Source organism: Borostomias antarcticus, assembly GCF_949987555.1.
Source record: "Borostomias antarcticus genome assembly, chromosome: 3".
NCBI lineage: Eukaryota > Metazoa > Chordata > Actinopteri > Stomiiformes > Stomiidae > Borostomias > Borostomias antarcticus.
Window position 1 is genome coordinate 27,362,060 of NC_140236.1, and position 19,974 is coordinate 27,382,033.

Genomic DNA, 19,974 nt, shown 5'->3' on the forward strand with positions numbered 1-19,974 from the left:
TTAAGTCATGACAGGGCAGAGTGGAGCAGTCAGGAACTTGGTCTGGGAGGGTAGCTGGTGCCCTACAGACATGCCAAAGTCTTAATTAGTCTTTGCTATAAGATAACTAGTTATGTGCATCTTCTTCATTGGTGAAGTTTAAGTAGAATACTTTTGAGGTTACGAAGTAGTTTGTGAGTTTCTTTGAGATAGTTGTTTGTGAGTTTCTTTGAGATCTTAAGTTTTAGAGGGTGCGAGTGGTTAACTTAAACTTTTCAATTTTCTGAGTCCTACTGTTGTTATTCCTCACTGTTGGTTGGAATTAGACCATCATTCTCTCCACCTAGTTTGGCAAAAGTGGAGACAGGAGAAAACGAGCAAACGAGCACCTGGAGGAAACAGACGAGTTGTTTTTCTGCCCGGCTATCGCTGGAGAATCAGCAGGGGTTCTAAATCTAGTTGAGTGAGTTAATGAGAAAAATGGCATGCGTGAGATAAGTGGAGTTTCCATCCCTGTCTGCCAAGCCCTCCTTACATCTCCTCCTGCTGAAGCCCAGCGAGCACACCCTCCATGGACTGGACAGAGCAGGCAAATCCTTATCATATGTTGGTCATCAACTAAACTCCTAGTTGTGTCTGGTTTTATTCCTGGACAGACTGGACACATGGACAGCCTCCAGTCCAACCTAACCCAATACAAAAAGAATGGTAACTTTCAGCTCAGACAGAATGCAGTTATTGTAAGTTGCTTTAGATAAAACTGTCAGCTAAATGACTGTAATGTAATGTAATATAGCAGACAGCAAGCAGATAGTCATTGCATTTCAACTGAGTGTACAGTAGCCTATTGTATTCCGAGTGTCATTTGCAGTTGTGAAGTGAGCTCTCTTCTTGGTTTGCGGAGTTTCTTTGCGGTCGTTTCTGGGCGTGTGAAGATGGTGTTGTTGAACAGTTAAAGGCCAAATGAGCAAGCGTGCGCGACATATCAAAGATACAGAGGCTGTCGCTAACCACATCTAAACCCTGAGGTCTCTGTCTCTGACTGGAAACGCAACTCTGCTCTGACAAGCACGTCAGAGGGTTGAGTAATCAGGCCTGATCTTTCTTAATCTTTCTCTCCTCCGATGAAGTAATGCAGGGATATCTACTCACACCGCACTACACACACACACACACACGCAAGTGAGTGATTCAGAGGAAGTGAAGGGTAAAGTGTGTATCCAGGCATCATCCTAGGAAGGTTATGTCACTGACCCCGTGCTCCTGATCCAGTCTCTGTAGTCACCTTGAGTCATGTGTTTGAGGGCAAGAGCAATCAAGAGCAATCGGTAAATATTGGATGATACTGAAGTTATGAGTGCTTCTTGAATTACGCCCATGTGATACTCAATAGATATTTGGCTTAGCTAATGTTGACTCAGTTTCTGTTGTAAGCTAGTTTAGTGGCTCTCCTATCAACTATCCAAAGTAATTTCTCTGGTAGTGGACAGGACTGCAGTAGCTGACAGTCTGGCCTGGGTACACAGTGCCCACTAGTGGCTGAGAGTTGAACAGTCGCTTCAATGCTAATAGGATTTAAACTCCACAGTGCTCATCAGGACTCAATGAACACGGGCCGATTTAAGGTGATTATGTGATATGATCTGAAAGGTGTAGAGTCCTCTGATGTCATGAAGGGAAGTCGGTCAGTGCATGGGCTTACACAGTCTCGATGGTTGACCGTGTGTGTGTGTGTGTGTGTTTTTGTGTGTGTACGCGCGCGCGTGTGTGTGTGTGTGTGTGCCTGATGGCTCTCCACTGCGCCTTGTCATCTGGGATCATCCCTGAATGAAGGGAGCTTCTCTTTTTTTCAGAATGAAATGCCATCAGCATTCATCTCCAGTGCCGCAAAGGCTTCTGGGAAACACAGCAGCACCCAGCTGAATCTCCCTAGCCCCCTAGAGATGAGAGAGAGAGAGGGAGAGAGAGAGGTGGGGGGGTGAGGGAGAGAGAGAGTTAGACAGAGAACGAGTGTGACAGAGAAGAAAGGTTATGGAGTGAGAAAGAGAGAGAAAGAGAGAGAGAGAGAGAGGCTCCCACAGAGCTATCAGCGTCCATTCAGACGCAGTGGGATCCAGTGTAAGAGGCTCTAGTGTGTTCTATCTGAATGAAGCATCAACCCTCATCAAATATTAACTGTCTCTCTCTCTCTCTGCTCCCTGGGGAAGGACACAGAGGTCAGGAGAGGGGGTCAGGGGTCATCTCTACCTCGGGGAGACTGAAGCTCTTGCTCAGACATCACCCGCTGTTATTGCTTTCTCCCTCATATTTAATGCAGCAAACTATTATATAAAGAGGCGGGCTTCTTCCTTTCTTCCTCCCTTCCTCCCTCCCCCTCTCTCTCTCTCTCTCTCTCTCTCTCTGCAGTGGGAGGATAATCCTGTATCTTCTCTGGAAAAAGCTTTGATCTCGCCCTCTTCATTCTGAACATGTACGCTAGTCCTCCTCGGCTGAGGGCTCATGGGAAAATGCTGTTTACTGTTTTGCACGGACGAGCTCTTAGAACGGCGGTTTCTAAACCCAAGCGGCGCGCTCTTAAAAAGCACCTCCTCGTCTGTGTCTAGTGTGGCTCACAAAGGCTTCGGGTTCTCAGTACCCAAAATCCAGCCTGAATGTTGTGTAAGTGACTGTTGTGTAAATGGTCACAAGTGTCCATCTGTTGTCCAGTTGAGACGGTGGTGTTGTGGTGGTGTTGAGGTGGTGATGAGGTGGTGATGAGGTGGTGTTGTGGGTGTCGGTGGCCCAGATCCATCGTGGCTGTGTTCACACCTGCTCCAAGGACAAGCCATTGATTCTGAGACGCTGGCCAGACATGGAGATTGATGGCAGCGTTGGCAAGTGGCACTAGGGAGATAAATTGACATGTAGGTAACGGAGAGTGAGCGATGGAGGGAGGGAGGGAGGGAGAGGGCGAGTGATTTTCAGTCGGCGGCGGGCGGCAGCGTCCTCGTGATGTCGCGGCCGCCACGAGGCTCGCTTCCCTCAGAAAGGGGAAGCCTCCCGCAGCCAACAAGACGCCAGCCGCCAAGCGCTGGTCACGTGACGCTGTTGCCATGGCGTCGGGCTGTTCTGGTAATTGGCGCGCGGCGGGGAAAGGAGGGGCGGGGGGAGGGGGGGTGTCGCCCGAAATGGTAAAGGATGCAGCTATCCAGCGTCTCTCCCTCTGTAGATCTCTCTATCTCTCTCTCTCTCTCTGGCGGTGCGGTGTGTAAAAATAGGCCGCCACGGTCGGCGCCACCACCTCTGATAATATTATGGGCTGTGGATAACGAGCGCGGAGGGAGAGGAGGGAGAGGATTACAGACAGACAGGAACGGGAACCACTGCGTCTACGTTTCTAAAAACACCCCCGTTCCCCCTCCTCCTCCTCCTCCTCCTCACTGAGGAAGGCACAGTGGTACTGGTACACCCCCCACCCCCCCACAGTAAGCCAATATGTCTGAAACGACACCGCTAGCTCCTGTTTCTCATCCGTCTTTCGGGTGAGAGGTATTCCCCTAGTGGGGGGCGGGGTGGATATGGCATATCTGCAGTGGAAGCAGTGACAAGAGGGGGAGGGGAGGAGAGAGAGGGCATCCTGAATCCTGGATCCAGAGTCCCGCCCCTCCCCCTTCCTCCCTCCCCCCTCTCTCTCTCTCCCTCGCGGCGGGCGACGCCGGGCTGAGCCCCCTCCTCCCCCCACTCCGCCTGCCGTCGAATCATGTGCTCCGCATCGAGCGTGTTGCTGGGGCTGGCAGACTAGAGAGGGGGAAAAAAAGAGAGAGGAGGGGGGGAAGAGAGAGAGAGAGAGGGGGAGAAGAGAGAGAGAGAGAGAGAGAGAGGGGGAGGGAGGGAGGGAGGGAGCTGCAGGAGGGAGACGAGGCAGCAGAGGACCACCCCCTCCCCTCCAGTCAGACGAGCATCTCATCGCAGAGCAGTCTGTCCTTTTCTTTCTCCCTCTCTCCATCCCAGCGCCGCCTCCTCCACCTCCCTCCTCCTCCTCCCCCCCTCCTCCTGCTGTTGCGTTATCCACCAGCGCTCGCTGCTCAGAGCCGACCAGCCCCAGCCCTGTGGATCCCCGCGCCCAGACCGGAGCTCCCTAGCCTGGCCACGGCCCCCCGCCCGCCGGCCTGCCCCCCCCAGACCCCCGGCCCCCAGCCCTAGACATGGAGACCCTGAGCCCACTCAGCACTGAGAGCGACCGCTCGTTCATCAGCTCGGCGCGCCGCTGAGAGCCAGAGGAGAGAAGAGAAGAGAGGGATTTTTTTTTTTTTTTGGCACAAAAAAGGAATCCCGCTCGCCCGCCTCTCTCTCTTTCGACCGCGCGGTGGATTACCTTACTGCTGCTGGCTCTCTGTAGGAAGGACAACACGGGGTCCAAAATGCCTGAAGCCAACTATCTGCTCTCTGTGTCATGGGGTTACATTAAGGTGTGTGGCGTTTACCTCGCTAGGTTTTTACCGATGACGTGTCAGTCGGGGTTCTCCACTAAGGAATTCAGGGGGATGGGAGCGACGCTAGAACATAGGACTTGTGTTAGAATTGTGGCTATAATATTGAGCTGCGTTGTGCGTGTGTGTGCGTGTATGTGTGTGTGTGTGTGCGTGTGCGCGTGTGCGTGTATGTGTGTGAGGTGAATAGATGCTTGTTTGTGGTCAGAGTGATATTGTCGATGGCCTCAGGCGGTCAGACCGACGGAACGGCGTTTGTGGCGGAGGGTCCATCTTGGGTCCTCTGCAACGATGGCTGTGTTTGCGGTTCTGGTCTGGCTCAAACAGATGCTGCCGCTGCAGCGCCGGGCTGTGTGTGTGTGTGTGTGTGTGTGTGTGTGTGTGTGTGTGTGTGTGTTTCTGTGCGTGTGTGTGTGTGTGTCCCACGGAGAGACGTGTTCCTTCACTGGCTTGGACATCTCTCACGCGATATGAGCCAATGTTCAAAAGGGATGTGAAAATAATCGTGTGTGTGCGCGCGCGTGTGTGTGTGTGTGTGTGAGATAGAGAACTGCGTATGTAATATTCTCAGCGGATGGATGTTTTTGAACATTGTTGCTTGAAACCTATTAGATCATTTTCCCCCCGAAGTGATTTAATCCTATTGATTATTTCTCTAAGATGATGAGCAGCAGTGATGGTGTTTTTCAATGGAATGCTGAATCGTAATTTCTCCCAGGTGTCCCTGTTGGAAACTGACTTCATTCTCTCTCTCTCTCTCTCTCTCTCTCTCTCTCTCTCTCTCTCTTCCAGTTCAAGAGAATGTTGAATCGGGAGCTGACGCACCTCTCTGAGATGAGTCGTTCCGGGAACCAGGTGTCCGAGTTCATCTCCAACACCTTCCTAGGTAAATGAACCGCACGTGTTGACTGGCTGCCTTTTCGATCGCCTGTTTTCACACCCAAACAAACCCTCAAACACACAGCACTATCCACACACACATGAATGGAAATGGGAAAACGAATCACAGACGGGCACTTTATCGTACTGTACGAGCGCACGCTTGTGCGCCCTGGCTGGAACGCGCGTTATCCGCACGCTGGCGCGGGTTGTGTGCTCTGCTGCAGTGTGTGTGTGTGCAGCGGTTCCGTCTCTCGAGCGGAGCCTCCATTTTGACGGCGAGCTGGCTGTGGCTTTGTGGGGGCGTGCTGGAGAACGCTGCACCACTAGCTTTGGCTGGGTTAGTGACGCAGTGCTCGGGGCAGCCAATAGGAAGCCTCCCTTGGAGGACAGGCTCAAACCCAGGACCGCTCCACGCTTTAAACCAGAAGCCCCCGCCAACGCGTGAGTGACAGGCGAGCTCGTTAGCCGGTTTTGGAGCCAGTGGACCGAGAGAAGACTGGAGGAGTCCATGGAGAACAGACAGACAGACAGACAGACAGACAGACAGACAGACAGACAGACAGACAGACAGACAGACAGACTGACTGACTGACTGACTGACTGACTGACTGACTGACTAGCTGTCAGACAGACCACTTTGGACAGACAGTTTGGACAGTCAGACAGACAGATTTGGACAGACAGACAGACAGAGACAGATTTGGACAGGCAAACAGGCAGACAGGCAGACAGACAGACAGACAGACAGACAGACAGACAGACAGACAGACAGACAGACAGACAGACAGACAGACAGACAGGCAGACAGACAGACAGACAGACAGGCGCAGCGTATGTTGACGCGGTCCTCGTCCAGGCTCATCTCGCCCCGGGTAGATCCTCTCCCTCCCCTGCAGAAGGAGGGCCGGGGGACTGGGTGGGGGACTCAGTGGAAACCCCCCCCCCCCCCCCTACGCTCAGAAGAGCAGGTGACTCAGTGACTCACCTACCTGCTGATCTGCCCCTGTCGGCGGGGGTGTCTTCCCCGACTCCCTCCCTCCCGCCTCCACACTATTATACACCCATATCACAATGCAGTGATCATCCTAGGATCCCTCGTCAGATCCTGTTGGAAGGGAATGCGTTCGCTACGTTGAGCTGCTCGTTCCTGAGGGATGGCGGCGGCGCCAATCGTGGGTCGTTAACGAGCAGCGCCTCGTCTCACAGCTGTTCGCCCCGCCCAGCCCATAATAGTCTGGCTGGCCCGGCCCATAATAGTCTGGCTGGCCCAGCGCAGCTACAGTACCACAGCAGACAGCAGAACGCAGCCCATTGAGGGAATTAAAAAATCCCCAAATCCCTACTCCATCTCTCTCCATCTCTCTCTATCTCTCTCCATCTCTCTCTATCTCTCTCCATCTCTCTCTATCTCTCTATCTCTCTCTACTGTATCTCTCTCCATCTCTCTCCATCTCTCTCCATCTCTCTCTATCTCTCTCCATCTCTCTCCATCTCTCTCCATCTCTCTCTATCTCTCTCCATCTCTCTCTATCTCTCTCTACTGTATCTCTCCATCTCTCTCTCTCCATCTCTCTCCATCTCTCTCTCCATCTCTCTCTGCATCTCTCTCTCCATCTCTCTCTCTCTCTCCCCCTCTCTCTCTCTCTCCATCTTTCTCTATCTCTCTCTACTGTATCTCTCTCCATCTCTCTATCTCCATCTCTCACCATCTCTCTCTGCATCTCTCTCTCCATCTCTCTCTCTCTCTCTCCCCCTCTCTCTCTCTCTCTCTCCATCTCTCTCATCTGTCCCAGTGTGAGCTTACTGAGTGGTCTGGGGGTGATTGAGAATGAGACTGATGCAGACGGAATAAACATGAGGAGGAGGAGGAGGAGGGGGGAGTTGACTGCCTAACACATTGCTGTACCAACCCAACGTGACTGCCTAACACATTGCTGTACCAACCCAACGTGACTGCCTAACACATTGCTGTACCAACCCAACGTGACTGCCTAACACATTGCTGTACCAACCCAACGTGACTGCCTAACACATTGCAGTACCAACCCAACTGCAGCCAGACTGTTGAGAGAGGTTCAGAACAGAAGGCTCAACACATGTTGAAGGACTCCTGAGCTGGCCACCTCAACAGAGGCAACTGAATACAGGACAACTGAATACAGGACAGTCTTCCCCTAGGTTGGCTTGGAACGTGTGTATGTGTATGTGTGTGTGTGTGTGTGTGTGTGTGTGTGTGTGTGTGTGTGTGTGTGTGTGAGAGTGTGTGTGAGAGTGTGTGTGAGAGTGTGTGTGTGTGTGTGTGTGTGTGTGTGTGTGTGTGTGTGTGTGTGTGAGTGTGAGTGTGTGAGTGACAGAGGGAGAGAGAGAGAAGGGAAGAGGCAGGAGACGAGCCATAATGAACAACGGGCCAGTTTATCGCTCTCCTCTCGGTTCCCACGCAGCGCATGTCTGAGTGTGTCTGATCACCCCGCCGTCAATTAGCACTGAAGGACAGAGAGAGAGAGAGAGAGGGAGAGAAGAGAGAGAGAGAGAGAGAGAGAGGGAGAGAAGAGAGAGAGAGGGGTGGTGGGGAAGAGCGACTGTGATTATTTGAATGACCGCGGTGGTAATTGAATCACCCCGAGATGGAATGACGAGCGGGCCGCTACGCCACGTGGCCGACGGTCGACGTGCCGCTCGGGAAACACGGGAGGCGGGGGCGGGGGGCTCGGGGGTTTGGAGGGGCCGGAGCCGCGGAGGGAGACTTGCCGGCTGGTTCCTCTTCTGGGGCTGAGAATTGCTGACCTTTGACCTTTGAGCATGATCCCCCAGAGCCTCTCTCCGCCCTTCTTTGAGAGAGGGAGAAAGGGGTGATCGAAGAGAGAGAGAGAGAGAGAGAGGGAGAGAGAGAGTGGGAAGGAGGGAGAATGGACAGGAAGCAAGAAATCAGCAGGAGATGCAGAAGGGAAAAGAGAGACATGAATGAATGGAGGAGGTTCTATTCTGAGCAAGGTGCACCTGGGTCCACAGAGTCCAGGCAGCGGCGCGGAACGCCCCGGAAATGAGACGCGGCACAATGTCCTCTTTGTGAGCGAATGGTAATCTGACACACTCCTCCTCCTCTCTCCTCTCTCTCTCTCTCTCTCTGTCCTCTCTCTCTCTCTCTCCCTCAGACAAGCAGAACGATGTGGAGATTCCGTCTCCGACGCCCAAGGCCCGGGAGAAGAAGAAGAAGCATCAGCTGATGACTCAGATCAGCGGCGTGAAGAAGGTCTCCCACGGTCCCTCGCTGTCCACCAGCTCCATCTCACGGTTCGGGGTCAAGACCGACAAAGAGGACCTGCTCTCCAAGGTGAGTGCGTACGTGTGCGTATGTGTGTGTGTGTGTGTGTGTGTGTGTGTGTGTGTGTGTGTGTGTGTGTGTGAGTGAGTGTGTGAGATAATCTACCCACCTCTACATGTACATGAACCTCCTCTTCTGTCGTCCTGCTTGTAGGAGTTGGAGGATCTAAATAAGTGGGGTCTGAACATCTTCACAGTGTCAGAGTTCTCCAACCACAGACCCCTCACCTGCATCATGTACGCCATCTTCCAGGTAGGCGGCTCTCCTACACACACACACACACACACACACACACACACACACACACACACACACACACACACACACACTGTACACACACACTGACTGATCCTGTCCCCTCCCTCCCCCACGTAGGAGCGAGACCTGCTAAAGACGTTCAAGATCCCGACAGACACGTTCGTGGCCTACATGATGACCCTGGAGGACCACTACCACTCGGACGTGGCCTACCACAACAGCCTCCACGCCGCCGACGTGGCCCAGTCCACGCACATCCTGCTGTCCACCCCCGCCCTGGATGTAAGTCCACGACGCTCCCTCGTAGCCAGGCCGCTAGCTCCGCCCTCAACGCACCCCCCCCAGCCCGTTGAGGTCGACCTCCATTTTAGAATCTTACTCTGCTCTGCCCTTCGCTTCCGCCAGATAGATGTACTCCTCCCTCCCTCCCCTCCTCCCCTCCCTCCCTTTCTCCCCTCCCTCCCTTCCTCCCCTCCTCCCCTCCCTCACCTCCTTTTACAACCCCTCACGTTTTTAACCCTTCAGTTTCTCACAGCTTCGCTTTCGATAAACAGATCCAAACCGCGCGCCGCGACGCAGCTGATTGGTGCGACCTGAACCTTCGGCGCGTCGTCAGTCGCTTTGTCCAGCTAGCTCCCGTTCATCACGTTTTATAGCTTAGCCTCTTAGAGTGTTTATTGACAGGTGCACAGCGCACTGGCCCGTCAGCACGCTAGCCTGTTAGCCCGTTAGCCCGCTAGCCTGTTAGCCCGCTAGCCTGTTAGCCCGCTAGCCTGTTAGCCCGTACCGAGCCACGGGAACCGTTGGTTATCAGCCAGGGGGGGGCTAGCCGTTCTCTCGGGCCTCTGTCTCCGGAGAAGTTCTTAATCTCCTCTCTCAAACCCTCGCAGGCTGTTTTCACCGATTTGGAGATCCTGGCGGCCATCTTTGCCGCGGCCATCCACGACGTCGACCACCCGGGCGTGTCCAACCAGTTCCTCATCAACACCAGTGAGTGTTTCCTCAGATATGCCTCGCACGCTGTCCGTACAGTAACAACCTCCACAGCTAATCATGCTGGATTTGCCGGTTTGTGGAAAACGTCCTCATGTTATGTTGTCCGGTCCACTCAGATTCTGAGCTGGCTCTGATGTACAACGACGAGTCGGTTCTGGAGAACCATCACCTGGCTGTGGGCTTCAAGCTGCTGCAGGAGGACAACTGTGACATCTTCCAGAACGTGACCAAGAAACAGCGCCAGTCCCTCCGGAAGATGGTTATCGACATGGTGAGTGGACAGTTGACCCGTCCCCCACTGTCGACCCAATTGGAACTTAAGGCATTTTTTTGAACCTCCCGCCATTGTTGTGTTGCATTGAAGCGGTGAGCTGATGGTGTCCCTCCCCTCCAGGTATTGGCTACAGACATGTCCAAACACATGAGCCTATTGGCCGACCTGAAGACCATGGTGGAGACCAAGAAGGTGACCAGCTCAGGAGTGCTGCTGCTCGACAACTACACAGACAGAATACAGGTGTGTGTCTCATTGTGTGTGCGTGTGTGTGTGTGTGTGTTAGACCATCCCCTCCCCTTAGACCCTCTCCCAGCTTGCAATAGCTCTAATCAACAGTCAGCAGTGGAGGAGTTCAGTTAGTCACGAAAAACAGTGATCATTAGAAAGTCTCCAACGTACATGACCTTTGCCCCCTCCCTCCCTCTCTCTCCCTCCCCCTCCCTCCCTCCCCCTCCCTCCCTCCCTCTCTGTCTGTCTCTCTCTCTCTCTCTCTCCCATCCATCTCGTTCTATCACTATCTCTCGCTTCCTTCCTCTTTCTACCCTTCCTCGCCCCTGGCCTTCCCCCCTCTCTCTCTCTCTCTCTCTCTCTCTCTCTCTCTGCTTGTCCTCTAACGATCCCTCCTCTTCTCTGCAGGTGTTGCGTAACATGGTGCACTGTGCTGACCTGAGCAACCCCACCAAGTCCCTGGAGCTGTACCGCCAGTGGACGGACCGCATCATGGACGAGTTCTTCCACCAGGGGGACCGGGAGAGAGAGAGGGGGATGGAGATCAGCCCCATGTGTGACAAACACACCGCCTCGGTAGAGAAGAGCCAGGTACGGCGCGCATACACACACACGCACACGCACGCACGCGCATACACACACACATACACACACACACACACACACACACACACACATACACTTATTAAGAACATTTACACACACGTACACTCACACAAGCTCACACGCACACACTTATGCACGTGCGCTTGTATGAACACACACACTTATGAACAAATACACACATGTGCACTTGTATGAACACACACACACTTATTATATACAAATACGCACACGTGCACTTGTATAAACACACACACACTTATTACATATGAACACACACACACTTATTACATACAAATACACACTTGTGCTTGTACAGTATAAACACACACACACACACACTTATTACATACAAATACACACACGTGCGCTTGTATGAACACACACACACACACACACTTGGAGTCTTGACCCTGGCTGTCTGTCTCCAGGTGGGCTTCATCGACTACATCGTCCACCCCCTGTGGGAGACGTGGGCCGACCTGGTCCACCCGGACGCCCAGGACATCCTGGACACACTGGAGGACAACAGGAACTGGTACCAGAGCATGATCCCCCAGAGCCCCTCGCCGCCCTTCTATGACCCGGGTCACGACGGCCACGCGGGCGGGGCGGGGGGTGCGGCCGGGGACAAGTTCCAGTTCGAGCTCACCCTGGAGGAGGAGGACTCCGAGGGAACGGAGAGAGACGAGCAGAGCCAGGCGGACGAGGAGGAGGAGGAAGAGGAGGATGAGGAGGAGGAGGAGGACAGTCTGGGAGAGCCCGCTCATTCCCTGCTGGACTATTTCGATAGCCGGGACCCCGAGGAGCCCATGGAGCCCACATCCATAGAGATCGTCACCCACGAAGCGTCGCCCACGGACACATAGGCCCCGCCCCAACCCGTCGGCCGGGGAACCGCGTGGCGGTTTTCAAGGTTTTTTAAACGGGAGAAATCCCGCAGCTGTGCGTTTTAACGGGCCTGCCAAGGGGCTCGGGTTGAGCCCCGACGGGATGTCTTGCACTTGCGTTGGGAGCCAGACGCAGAGGGACCGTTTCACTTGCGTTGGGAGCCAGACGCAGAGGGACCGTTTCACTTGCGTTGAGAGCCAGACGCAGACGGACCGTTTCAGACCAGAGTTCTCAGGAAAACTGCTGCGGACATTTGGACCTGACAGACAGGCAGGCTGAGGAAATAACGGATTGGCGGTCAGTTTGGGAACGGTGTTTTCCCCAGAACCGGAAAACCGTGATGTTGACACTACTGAGATATGTTTTATATCTTGTGACTTTTCTACAGAGATCGGACATGGAGAGGTAGCATATGAACTACTGAACGTTGTGCGTTTGTAAAGTGAGCAAGAAAAGAAACAGTTTACTTTTCACTGTAACATTTGTCAAAGGACTTTTGTGTGCCTTTTTTACAATTGTCTTTTTAACTAGTTTTTTAATTTATTGAACACACTTTAGTATGTATGTGACTTTTTTTTCTCTTAAGAATTTCTGAAAGAGCAGAATCCTTTTGTATCTCAGTCTTCCTTGTATTGGGCAATAGAACTACAAACAATTCTTGGACAAACTCATAAAATCCTGAAACTATCCATCTCCATGATAGATACATTATTTAATATGTTCAAATAAAATAGGCGTGTTCATGATTCATGTTCAAAGTTGAGATTATGGCTTTAAGTGTCAAACTGTAGAATGGTATACAAAAACAGCTCATTTTAGAAATCACCTACTCCTCTTCATCCTGTCTCTGCGTCTCCCCATCTTCTCCCTGAACGCTCCCCTGCCTCAAGAGGGTTCACATCCTGGTAACCAGGCCTTCCAAAGACACGCCTCCAGCGTGAGCAGAAACAGCACATGGCAGATAAAGCCTGCTGATAGAACGACAGCAGACCAGACCAGGCCAGGCCAGGCCAGACCAGGCCAGCCCCACTGAGGAAGCTGGGAGGCTATTTCCAGTGCAGTGGTTTTGCATGATGTAGCCTTATTAATCCTGTTAGCCCAAAGCAAACCATGCCCGAGCCATGCCCGTTCTGATGTAACCGCCGCCCCCTGCCAGTCTACAATCAGGCCCAGTCCAAATGATGAAAGGTGCCGCCGGAGGCTGCCTGACTGAAATCCCCATGACACCTTGATCAGCACTATTAATAACACGGTGCATAAAAAGCCCTCCGCTTGGTGAATGTAACCCCCAAAACAATCAGGCTAGTCATGTGCTCCGCGTGTTTAGAAGAAAACACAAAAAACGGTAGCGTTGCCTCTGCTCGCTGACGTCAATCGGGTCATCGGTTCCCCTTCCTCTCCTTCCTGTAAACGGGTCACATTTCCAGGACCCAGGTTATCAGGGTGTTACTCTCTTGCGTCGTCACTTTCAGTTTCATCGTTCGGAGTGTCTGCTACGAAACCAAACCCAGGAGAAAAAATACTTTTGAGAACAACAAAGATGAACTAGAGAGGAGGTGGTCTTCTAGTCTGTGGGAGAAATTACAGATACAGATCCTGCACTAAACCAAAATGCCCTAGTGCTGTCACCGGTGGGGGTAAACACTTTAAAAACTCTTCCCACTGCAGTGTGCCAGGCAGACGCTGGGTGGGGGGGGGGGTGCTGTCTTCATCTGTTCTCCATGACTGGATTTCATGGAGCCTTAGTTACCATCTGTCCCTTGTCCTCCATTTTGGTTTACTGACATACTCAAAGGTACTTCAGCTACCTTATTGTCCACGCTCACTCCAGCAGGCGCCAAGTGGCAATCAATGTGCATACAGTTTGCATGGATGAGTGTGTGTGAGCGTGTGTGTGTGTGTGTGTGTGTGTGTGTTGTCTTTGTCACCAGGCCTTACATACTCACATGACTCCTCCTACTGTTTGTCACTAGAGCTCAAGTTGGTCCTTTGCTGTTTATAACAGTGTATTTATTATACTTTAAGCTGTAAATACGAATACTGTTTCAGTGTAAAGCTATTTTAATTTATATATGCACTTGCATTACCTGGACGTGGTGGTGTGGAACGTGTAGAAGGCTCTAGATCAGAGTCTTTTTATATCCTGTATTGTTTTGTTTATATATATATATATACATATATATATATATATATATATATATATATATATATATATATATATATATATATATATACATATATATACATATATATATATAATAAGTATATTCGCACAATGTTTGAGTGCCCTAAGCAGCAGCTAAAGACACATACAGTATAAACCTTACCCATGGGCGAGAAAGAGAACATGTTAAAACTGTGTAGACCTGGATGTGTACAATACCACAGGCCTGCTGTGGAGGACAAAATGGCTTAGAAGTTGACTGCCTGGTGTGAAATCCATCCACTCCCATGACCACCTTGCAGTGGCCAATCACCATCCAGCAGCTTCAACACAGATGGCTGACAAGAGTTTCAGATGAACGAGATCGGCAGCAGGAATAACGACCGAGCGTTACACAACCAAGTCTCCTTTACACATCGCACTTCATGTAAAGTAGATAAACAGGACATATTGGTAGCATGCTACAATATCTCCCGAGCACCAATGTGAATCGTTATTAATTACAAAAAATGTGATCTTCTGTAATTGATTGTGCTAATGTGAACTATTTTCTGACCAAACTTGTTAGCGGTTTTGCAATTCAAATTGTCAGTATAACATTGTTAATCTATGTTCAAGCTTTTTGGTCCAAGTTGTGTCCAAATGGCTAGCCAGACATAGCACTATCTGCATGAGACATGGGGGTTTCTATGTCTGTTCAATACCGCGCTGTTGCAAGCGGATATTAAATGTTTCACACAATGTATGGTATAATATTGTATATTGTGTTTCAAATGAAATCTGAAATACTTTTTCTATGAAGTGATTAAAGACAAAGCATGAATATATTACTCTGGTCTCTGCCTCCTCCCTCTGCATCTCGGTAACTGCCGGATGAGTCATGCAAGGGAATGCGCTTCGACAAGGACACGTTGTGACATGAAGGCAGCCCTGCTACCCCCACACAGCCTCCAGACTGCCCTGTCCTGACACGACATACAGCCCTGAGAGAAAACACACACACCCACTTTTTCCAGGTGCTACCTCTCGATGGTAGAGGGGAAGTTTGTTTATTTATTCAAAGTCTTTACTTTTTCCTACATAATCCACGATCCAAACGTCATTTTGGGATTAACCATACTGCACCTCTCTAATGGAGCCTGCAGGTCTATTCATACATGAATAATAACACGTATTCAATCCCCCATGATGTTGTCCTGTGGTATTGACCTAAGCAGTGATCTGTATGGTTAAGGCCTCGTTTCACAGGATATCCTTGTACCTACGGCGCAGTGACCTTGTTCTGTGAATCTTGAAAATGATCATCTCTCTCTCTCCCATGACTGCCCCTCCCTCTCTCTCTCTATCTCTCTCTCTCTATCTCTAACTCTCCACATTGGCCTGGAAACCTGGTAAGACAGATATAATTTGATAACACCCTCTACGCACCGATGACGAGGGTGGAGTGTCATGTAACTTCAGTTCTCCCCTGTCAGAGAGGGAGGGGGAGTGACGGTGATGACAGGCTTATCTAATACCACCAAAAATACCCCAAAGCCAAACCCACCAGAGGACCTTAATCACACCACTTTCCCACTTCCCAGGGATTCTCAGAAAGAAAAAGTTATGGTTTGAATTGGGTTTAGATTTCCCAACTGTACGTTCAGTTTGTGTGTGTGTGTGTGTGTGTGTGTGTGTGTGTGTGTGTGTGTGTGCACGTTTATTACAACTGTATCTTTTGTACATTGTGATTCATTGTGTTTAATACATTGGCCAAGGTTTTGAACATGACCACAGATTAATTCATGATGAGAATGTGAAACTGATCCACCAGGAAGTACTGTACACACTGACACTCTTTCCAGAATAACACACCATGGACAGATCACCACCACTACACAACACTGACACAATTCACAGAACATTACTCAGTTATTAGATAATGCAATTTGATACGACTCAGTCAGTGACGCATTGGGCTGTACTGTAGTTGTCAGTCAGAAAATACCTTTATTTTTCCGCAGGTTGTAGAGCATGTTGTTATGATCAGAGAAGTTTCCATTCCTTCCTGAAGGAGTGTGCTATGCTGACCATATGGGCCTGTACACACCATCTGCAGAGATGGCTTGTGTTGATCCTAGAAGCCAACCGTTCGACTGATTGCCTTCTTGTGTGTGTGTGTGTGTGCCTGTGCGTGTCAGCAGGGCCCTCTGACGTCAATGCGGCGTGAGAGGCCCAAATTAAAGCAACCTGGTAATGGGTCATGTGCAAATCACGAACAGGTGGAGAGAGAGAGAGAGACAGAGAGAGAGGGGGAGAAAGAGAGAGGGAGAGAGAGAGAGAGGCACCACAGCTGAAGTGTTAGAGGTCGCTCGTCCCAAGGAGGGCAGCTCTTTGGCTCGCCCCTCCCCTTCCTTCCACGCCCCTTTGACCCCTTGACCCCTCACCGCAGACCCCCAGACGCACAGTACCTCCTCTGAACCTGCGTCATCGCGGCTTAACGGCTGCTTAGTTGCACTTTCTGAAGGCCCTAGAGAGCAGGCCTTGAAGATAAAACGCTGGCTCCGGAAAATGGCTTCCTGGGAGAGCGCAAAGCGATGCTGGCCCCGCCCCCTGGGAGAGTCAGAACCTTGTAAATGAAGGCAGTAAATCAGTCTCGTGCTGCGGAGCCGTGGCTATTTACATCCTCCTGGTCAATTACGAGACCGAGCGGTGATGTGATTCTGGGAGCCAACTGCCGCTTAGGGCCTTGAGCTCTGCTCTCCAGTCATGGACGATTGATCTCCAAGCGTCATCATCAGCTTGAGGAATACACGCACGCGCACGCACGCGCGCGCACACACACACACACACCTCAAATGCATGCGGTAGCCCCCTCTTTGTGTATGCAAGTGTAATACAGTTCAAATGACTTGTTTTGACACAGACTAAAGTAATGACAGTTTATTATGTAACCCATTTGATAGTGTGACAGATCACAGATGATTGATATGGACTGTATTGTTGTATTGTGCGTGTTGAATATCACACATAGAGTGTCTGAATGCTGTACTTACTTTATTCTATTGCCGTACGTAGGCTACAGTATATTTTTTATATGACTGTACACAGTCGTGATTGTGCAGTGCCTGCGTGCGCGTGTCCGTCCAGACGTTAGCTATCTGAGTAACGTTAAAATTCAGCGATGGCCACTCAAGCTCACAGTCTAACTACCAATCCACAGTCAACAGGAAACTGAAACGTGCCGGACTTCTAGGAATCCCCAAACGCACAATGACTGACTTCGCGTGCCGCCTCATAATATGACCAGCGATGTCTGTGACGGACATCATTCAAACCTAATCACCCGGATCTGTGAAATGCCTCAGTCTAGCGCTCTCCTGGCCAACTCCTCTGAAATACTGTAAACACACACCCCTATTTGGGCTTGTTGAACCGAGCAGACATAAACAACCACTTGTTTCCTTGATTGCTCACATGGAAAAGTGGGAAAAATCCCAATGCTGGGAATGGTACAAGCGGGTAGTGAGAAAGATTTTTTTCCAGCGCGTGACCACTTTGATGGCCTTTTTTTTTTTTTTCCCCTCCGCTGCGCATTGGCCACCATTGATTGTGTTACTCTAGACTTGAGAAATCATTGATTGTGTTACTCTAGATTTGAGAAATCATTGATTGTGTTACTCTAGATTTGAGAAATCATTGATTGTGTTACTCTAGACTTGAGAAATCATTGATTGTGTTACTCTAGATTTGAGAAATCATTGATTGTGTTACTCTAGACTTGAGAAATCATTGATTGTGTTACTCTAGATTTGAGAAATCATTGATTGTGTTACTCTAGACTTGAGAAATCATTGCCTGGTGTCACTCGCCCTTCAAACTCAAACAGGTCAAACACACACATACACACACACACACATACACACACCTCTCCCACATTCGCTCTCTAGGTAGCAGACGCCTCGTGAGACCATCCTGGTGTCGAGAGCTCACGTTGTTACTCGCAAATCAGTCTGGATCCTCTCGATAGAGAAAATGTTGAGCCTGATCGGCAAATGATCTCGCCAATCAGCGTTGGTTCTGAGCAATTTGAAATACAAACAGCTACAAGTGCCTGCCGTTTTCCAAACAGTTGAGTTCCCAGATGGTTATCCGAAGCAAATCTGGCACGTCATGTTAGCAGAGTAGCGCCTCTAACAAAACAGAATCTTAACACACGCACGCACACACACACACACACACACACAATGAAGAGTATCTGTCTCTGTTGCTGTGCTCCATGGCTGCTGAGATTGAGGTTTATACTTGATTTGTCACAGCGTCTGGTTGGCTTCTATTCTGTGAATGACGCACCATGGTTCTGAAAAATAACACAAAACATCTCCATCACCCCCTCAACACCACATTCCTGGCATCTGCTTGGGATGAACCGAGTCAGGCAACGGCTCGGTGGGAAAAGATAGCATCCACATCCAGAGACGGAAGAGAACCAAACGTGAGTACTTTCCCTGATAAACCACGGACAAGTCAGTCTTTCATTTCCCTGATCATGAAACATGGAGGATAGTCTGTTCATTCCTTCCTGTATGCACCTCACACACACACGTACCATCCACACACACACATGCACCCACACACACGTACCATCCACACACACACATGCACCCACACACACACACATGTACCGTCCACACACACACATGCACCCACACACACGTACCGTCCACACACACACATGCACGCACACCACACACACACGTACCATCCACACACACACATGCACGCACACCACACACACACACGTACCATCCACACACACACACGTACCGTCCACACACACACATGCACGCACACCACACACACACATGTACCGTCCAGACACACACATGCACCCACACTCACACGCACACGTACCGTCCACACACACACATGCACGCATACCACACACGTACCGTACACACACACACGTACCGTACACACACACATGCACGCGCACACACACACGCGTACCATCCACACACATACACGCACACCACATGCACGCACACACACAGGTTGGTACTGAAGCTGCTGTACTTCAGAGGGAGGCAGAGCTCAGTGGAGCTGTCAGAGGGTGGAGGAGGAGGGAGAGGCGGGGGAGACAGAGGGCGTGGCCAGGAGGAGGAGACAGAGGGCGTGGCCAGGAGGAGGAGGAGGAGGAGACAGAGGGCGTGGCCAGGAGGAGGAGGAGGAGGAGGAGACAGAGGGCGTGGCCAGGAGGAGAAGGAGGGGGAGACAGAGGGCGTGGCCAGGAGGAGGAGGAGGAGACAGAGGGCGTGGCCAGGAGGAGGAGGAGACAGAGGGCGTGGCCAGGAGGAGGGGGGGGGGACAGAGGGCGTGGCCAGGAGGAGGGGGGGGAGACAGAGGGCGTGGCCAGGAGGAGGAGGAGACAGAGGGCGTGGCCAGGAGGAGGGGGGGGGAGACAGAGGGCGTGGCCAGGAGGAGGAGGGGGGGAGACAGAGGGCGTGGCCAGGAGGAGGAAGGGGGGGGGGGGGGCAGGATGTGCTCTCAGCACATAGACTCAAATCTGGTCTGGCAGGCTGAACAGAGCATGTCTGGTCGCTTCGGCCAAGAGGGTGAGACACCTCGGATGAGAAGGTGAGACGCCTCGGATGAGAGGGTGAGACACCTCGGATGAGAGGGTGAGACACCTCGGCTGAGAGGGTGAGACGCCTCGGATGAGAGGGTGAGACTTCTCAGAGAGGGTGAGACGCCTCGGCTGAGAGGGTGAGACACCTCGGATGAGAGGGTGAGACGCCTCGGATGAGAGGGTGAGACGCCTCAGAGAAGAAAACCCACACTGGGGACATTCAGAGAGGTGCTGGTGGCTGGAAATACACTGATTATAGAACAAAGAGGAAAACGCACACTCAGGTCTAGATGCAAA

General features: G+C 51.3%; 1 protein-coding gene across 2 annotated transcripts in view; it reads left to right on the plus strand.

Annotated features, from left to right (window-relative positions):
• pde4ba (phosphodiesterase 4B, cAMP-specific a) overlaps positions 1-11,883 on the plus strand; it is a gene marked incomplete at both ends in the record, with an annotated part of 143,688 nt that extends 131,805 nt beyond the window's left edge. For both annotated transcript variants that reach the window (XM_084435808.1, XM_084435809.1), the window contains 9 exons: positions 5,241-5,334; positions 8,483-8,661; positions 8,806-8,904; positions 9,028-9,192; positions 9,801-9,900; positions 10,023-10,177; positions 10,301-10,423; positions 10,820-11,002; positions 11,446-11,883. In XM_084435808.1, the coding sequence (XP_084291934.1) occupies positions 5,241-5,334; positions 8,483-8,661; positions 8,806-8,904; positions 9,028-9,192; positions 9,801-9,900; positions 10,023-10,177; positions 10,301-10,423; positions 10,820-11,002; positions 11,446-11,883 (1,536 nt within the window). The remainder of the gene's footprint in view (positions 1-5,240; positions 5,335-8,482; positions 8,662-8,805; positions 8,905-9,027; positions 9,193-9,800; positions 9,901-10,022; positions 10,178-10,300; positions 10,424-10,819; positions 11,003-11,445) is intronic.
• Positions 11,884-19,974: the final 8,091 nt, after the last annotated feature.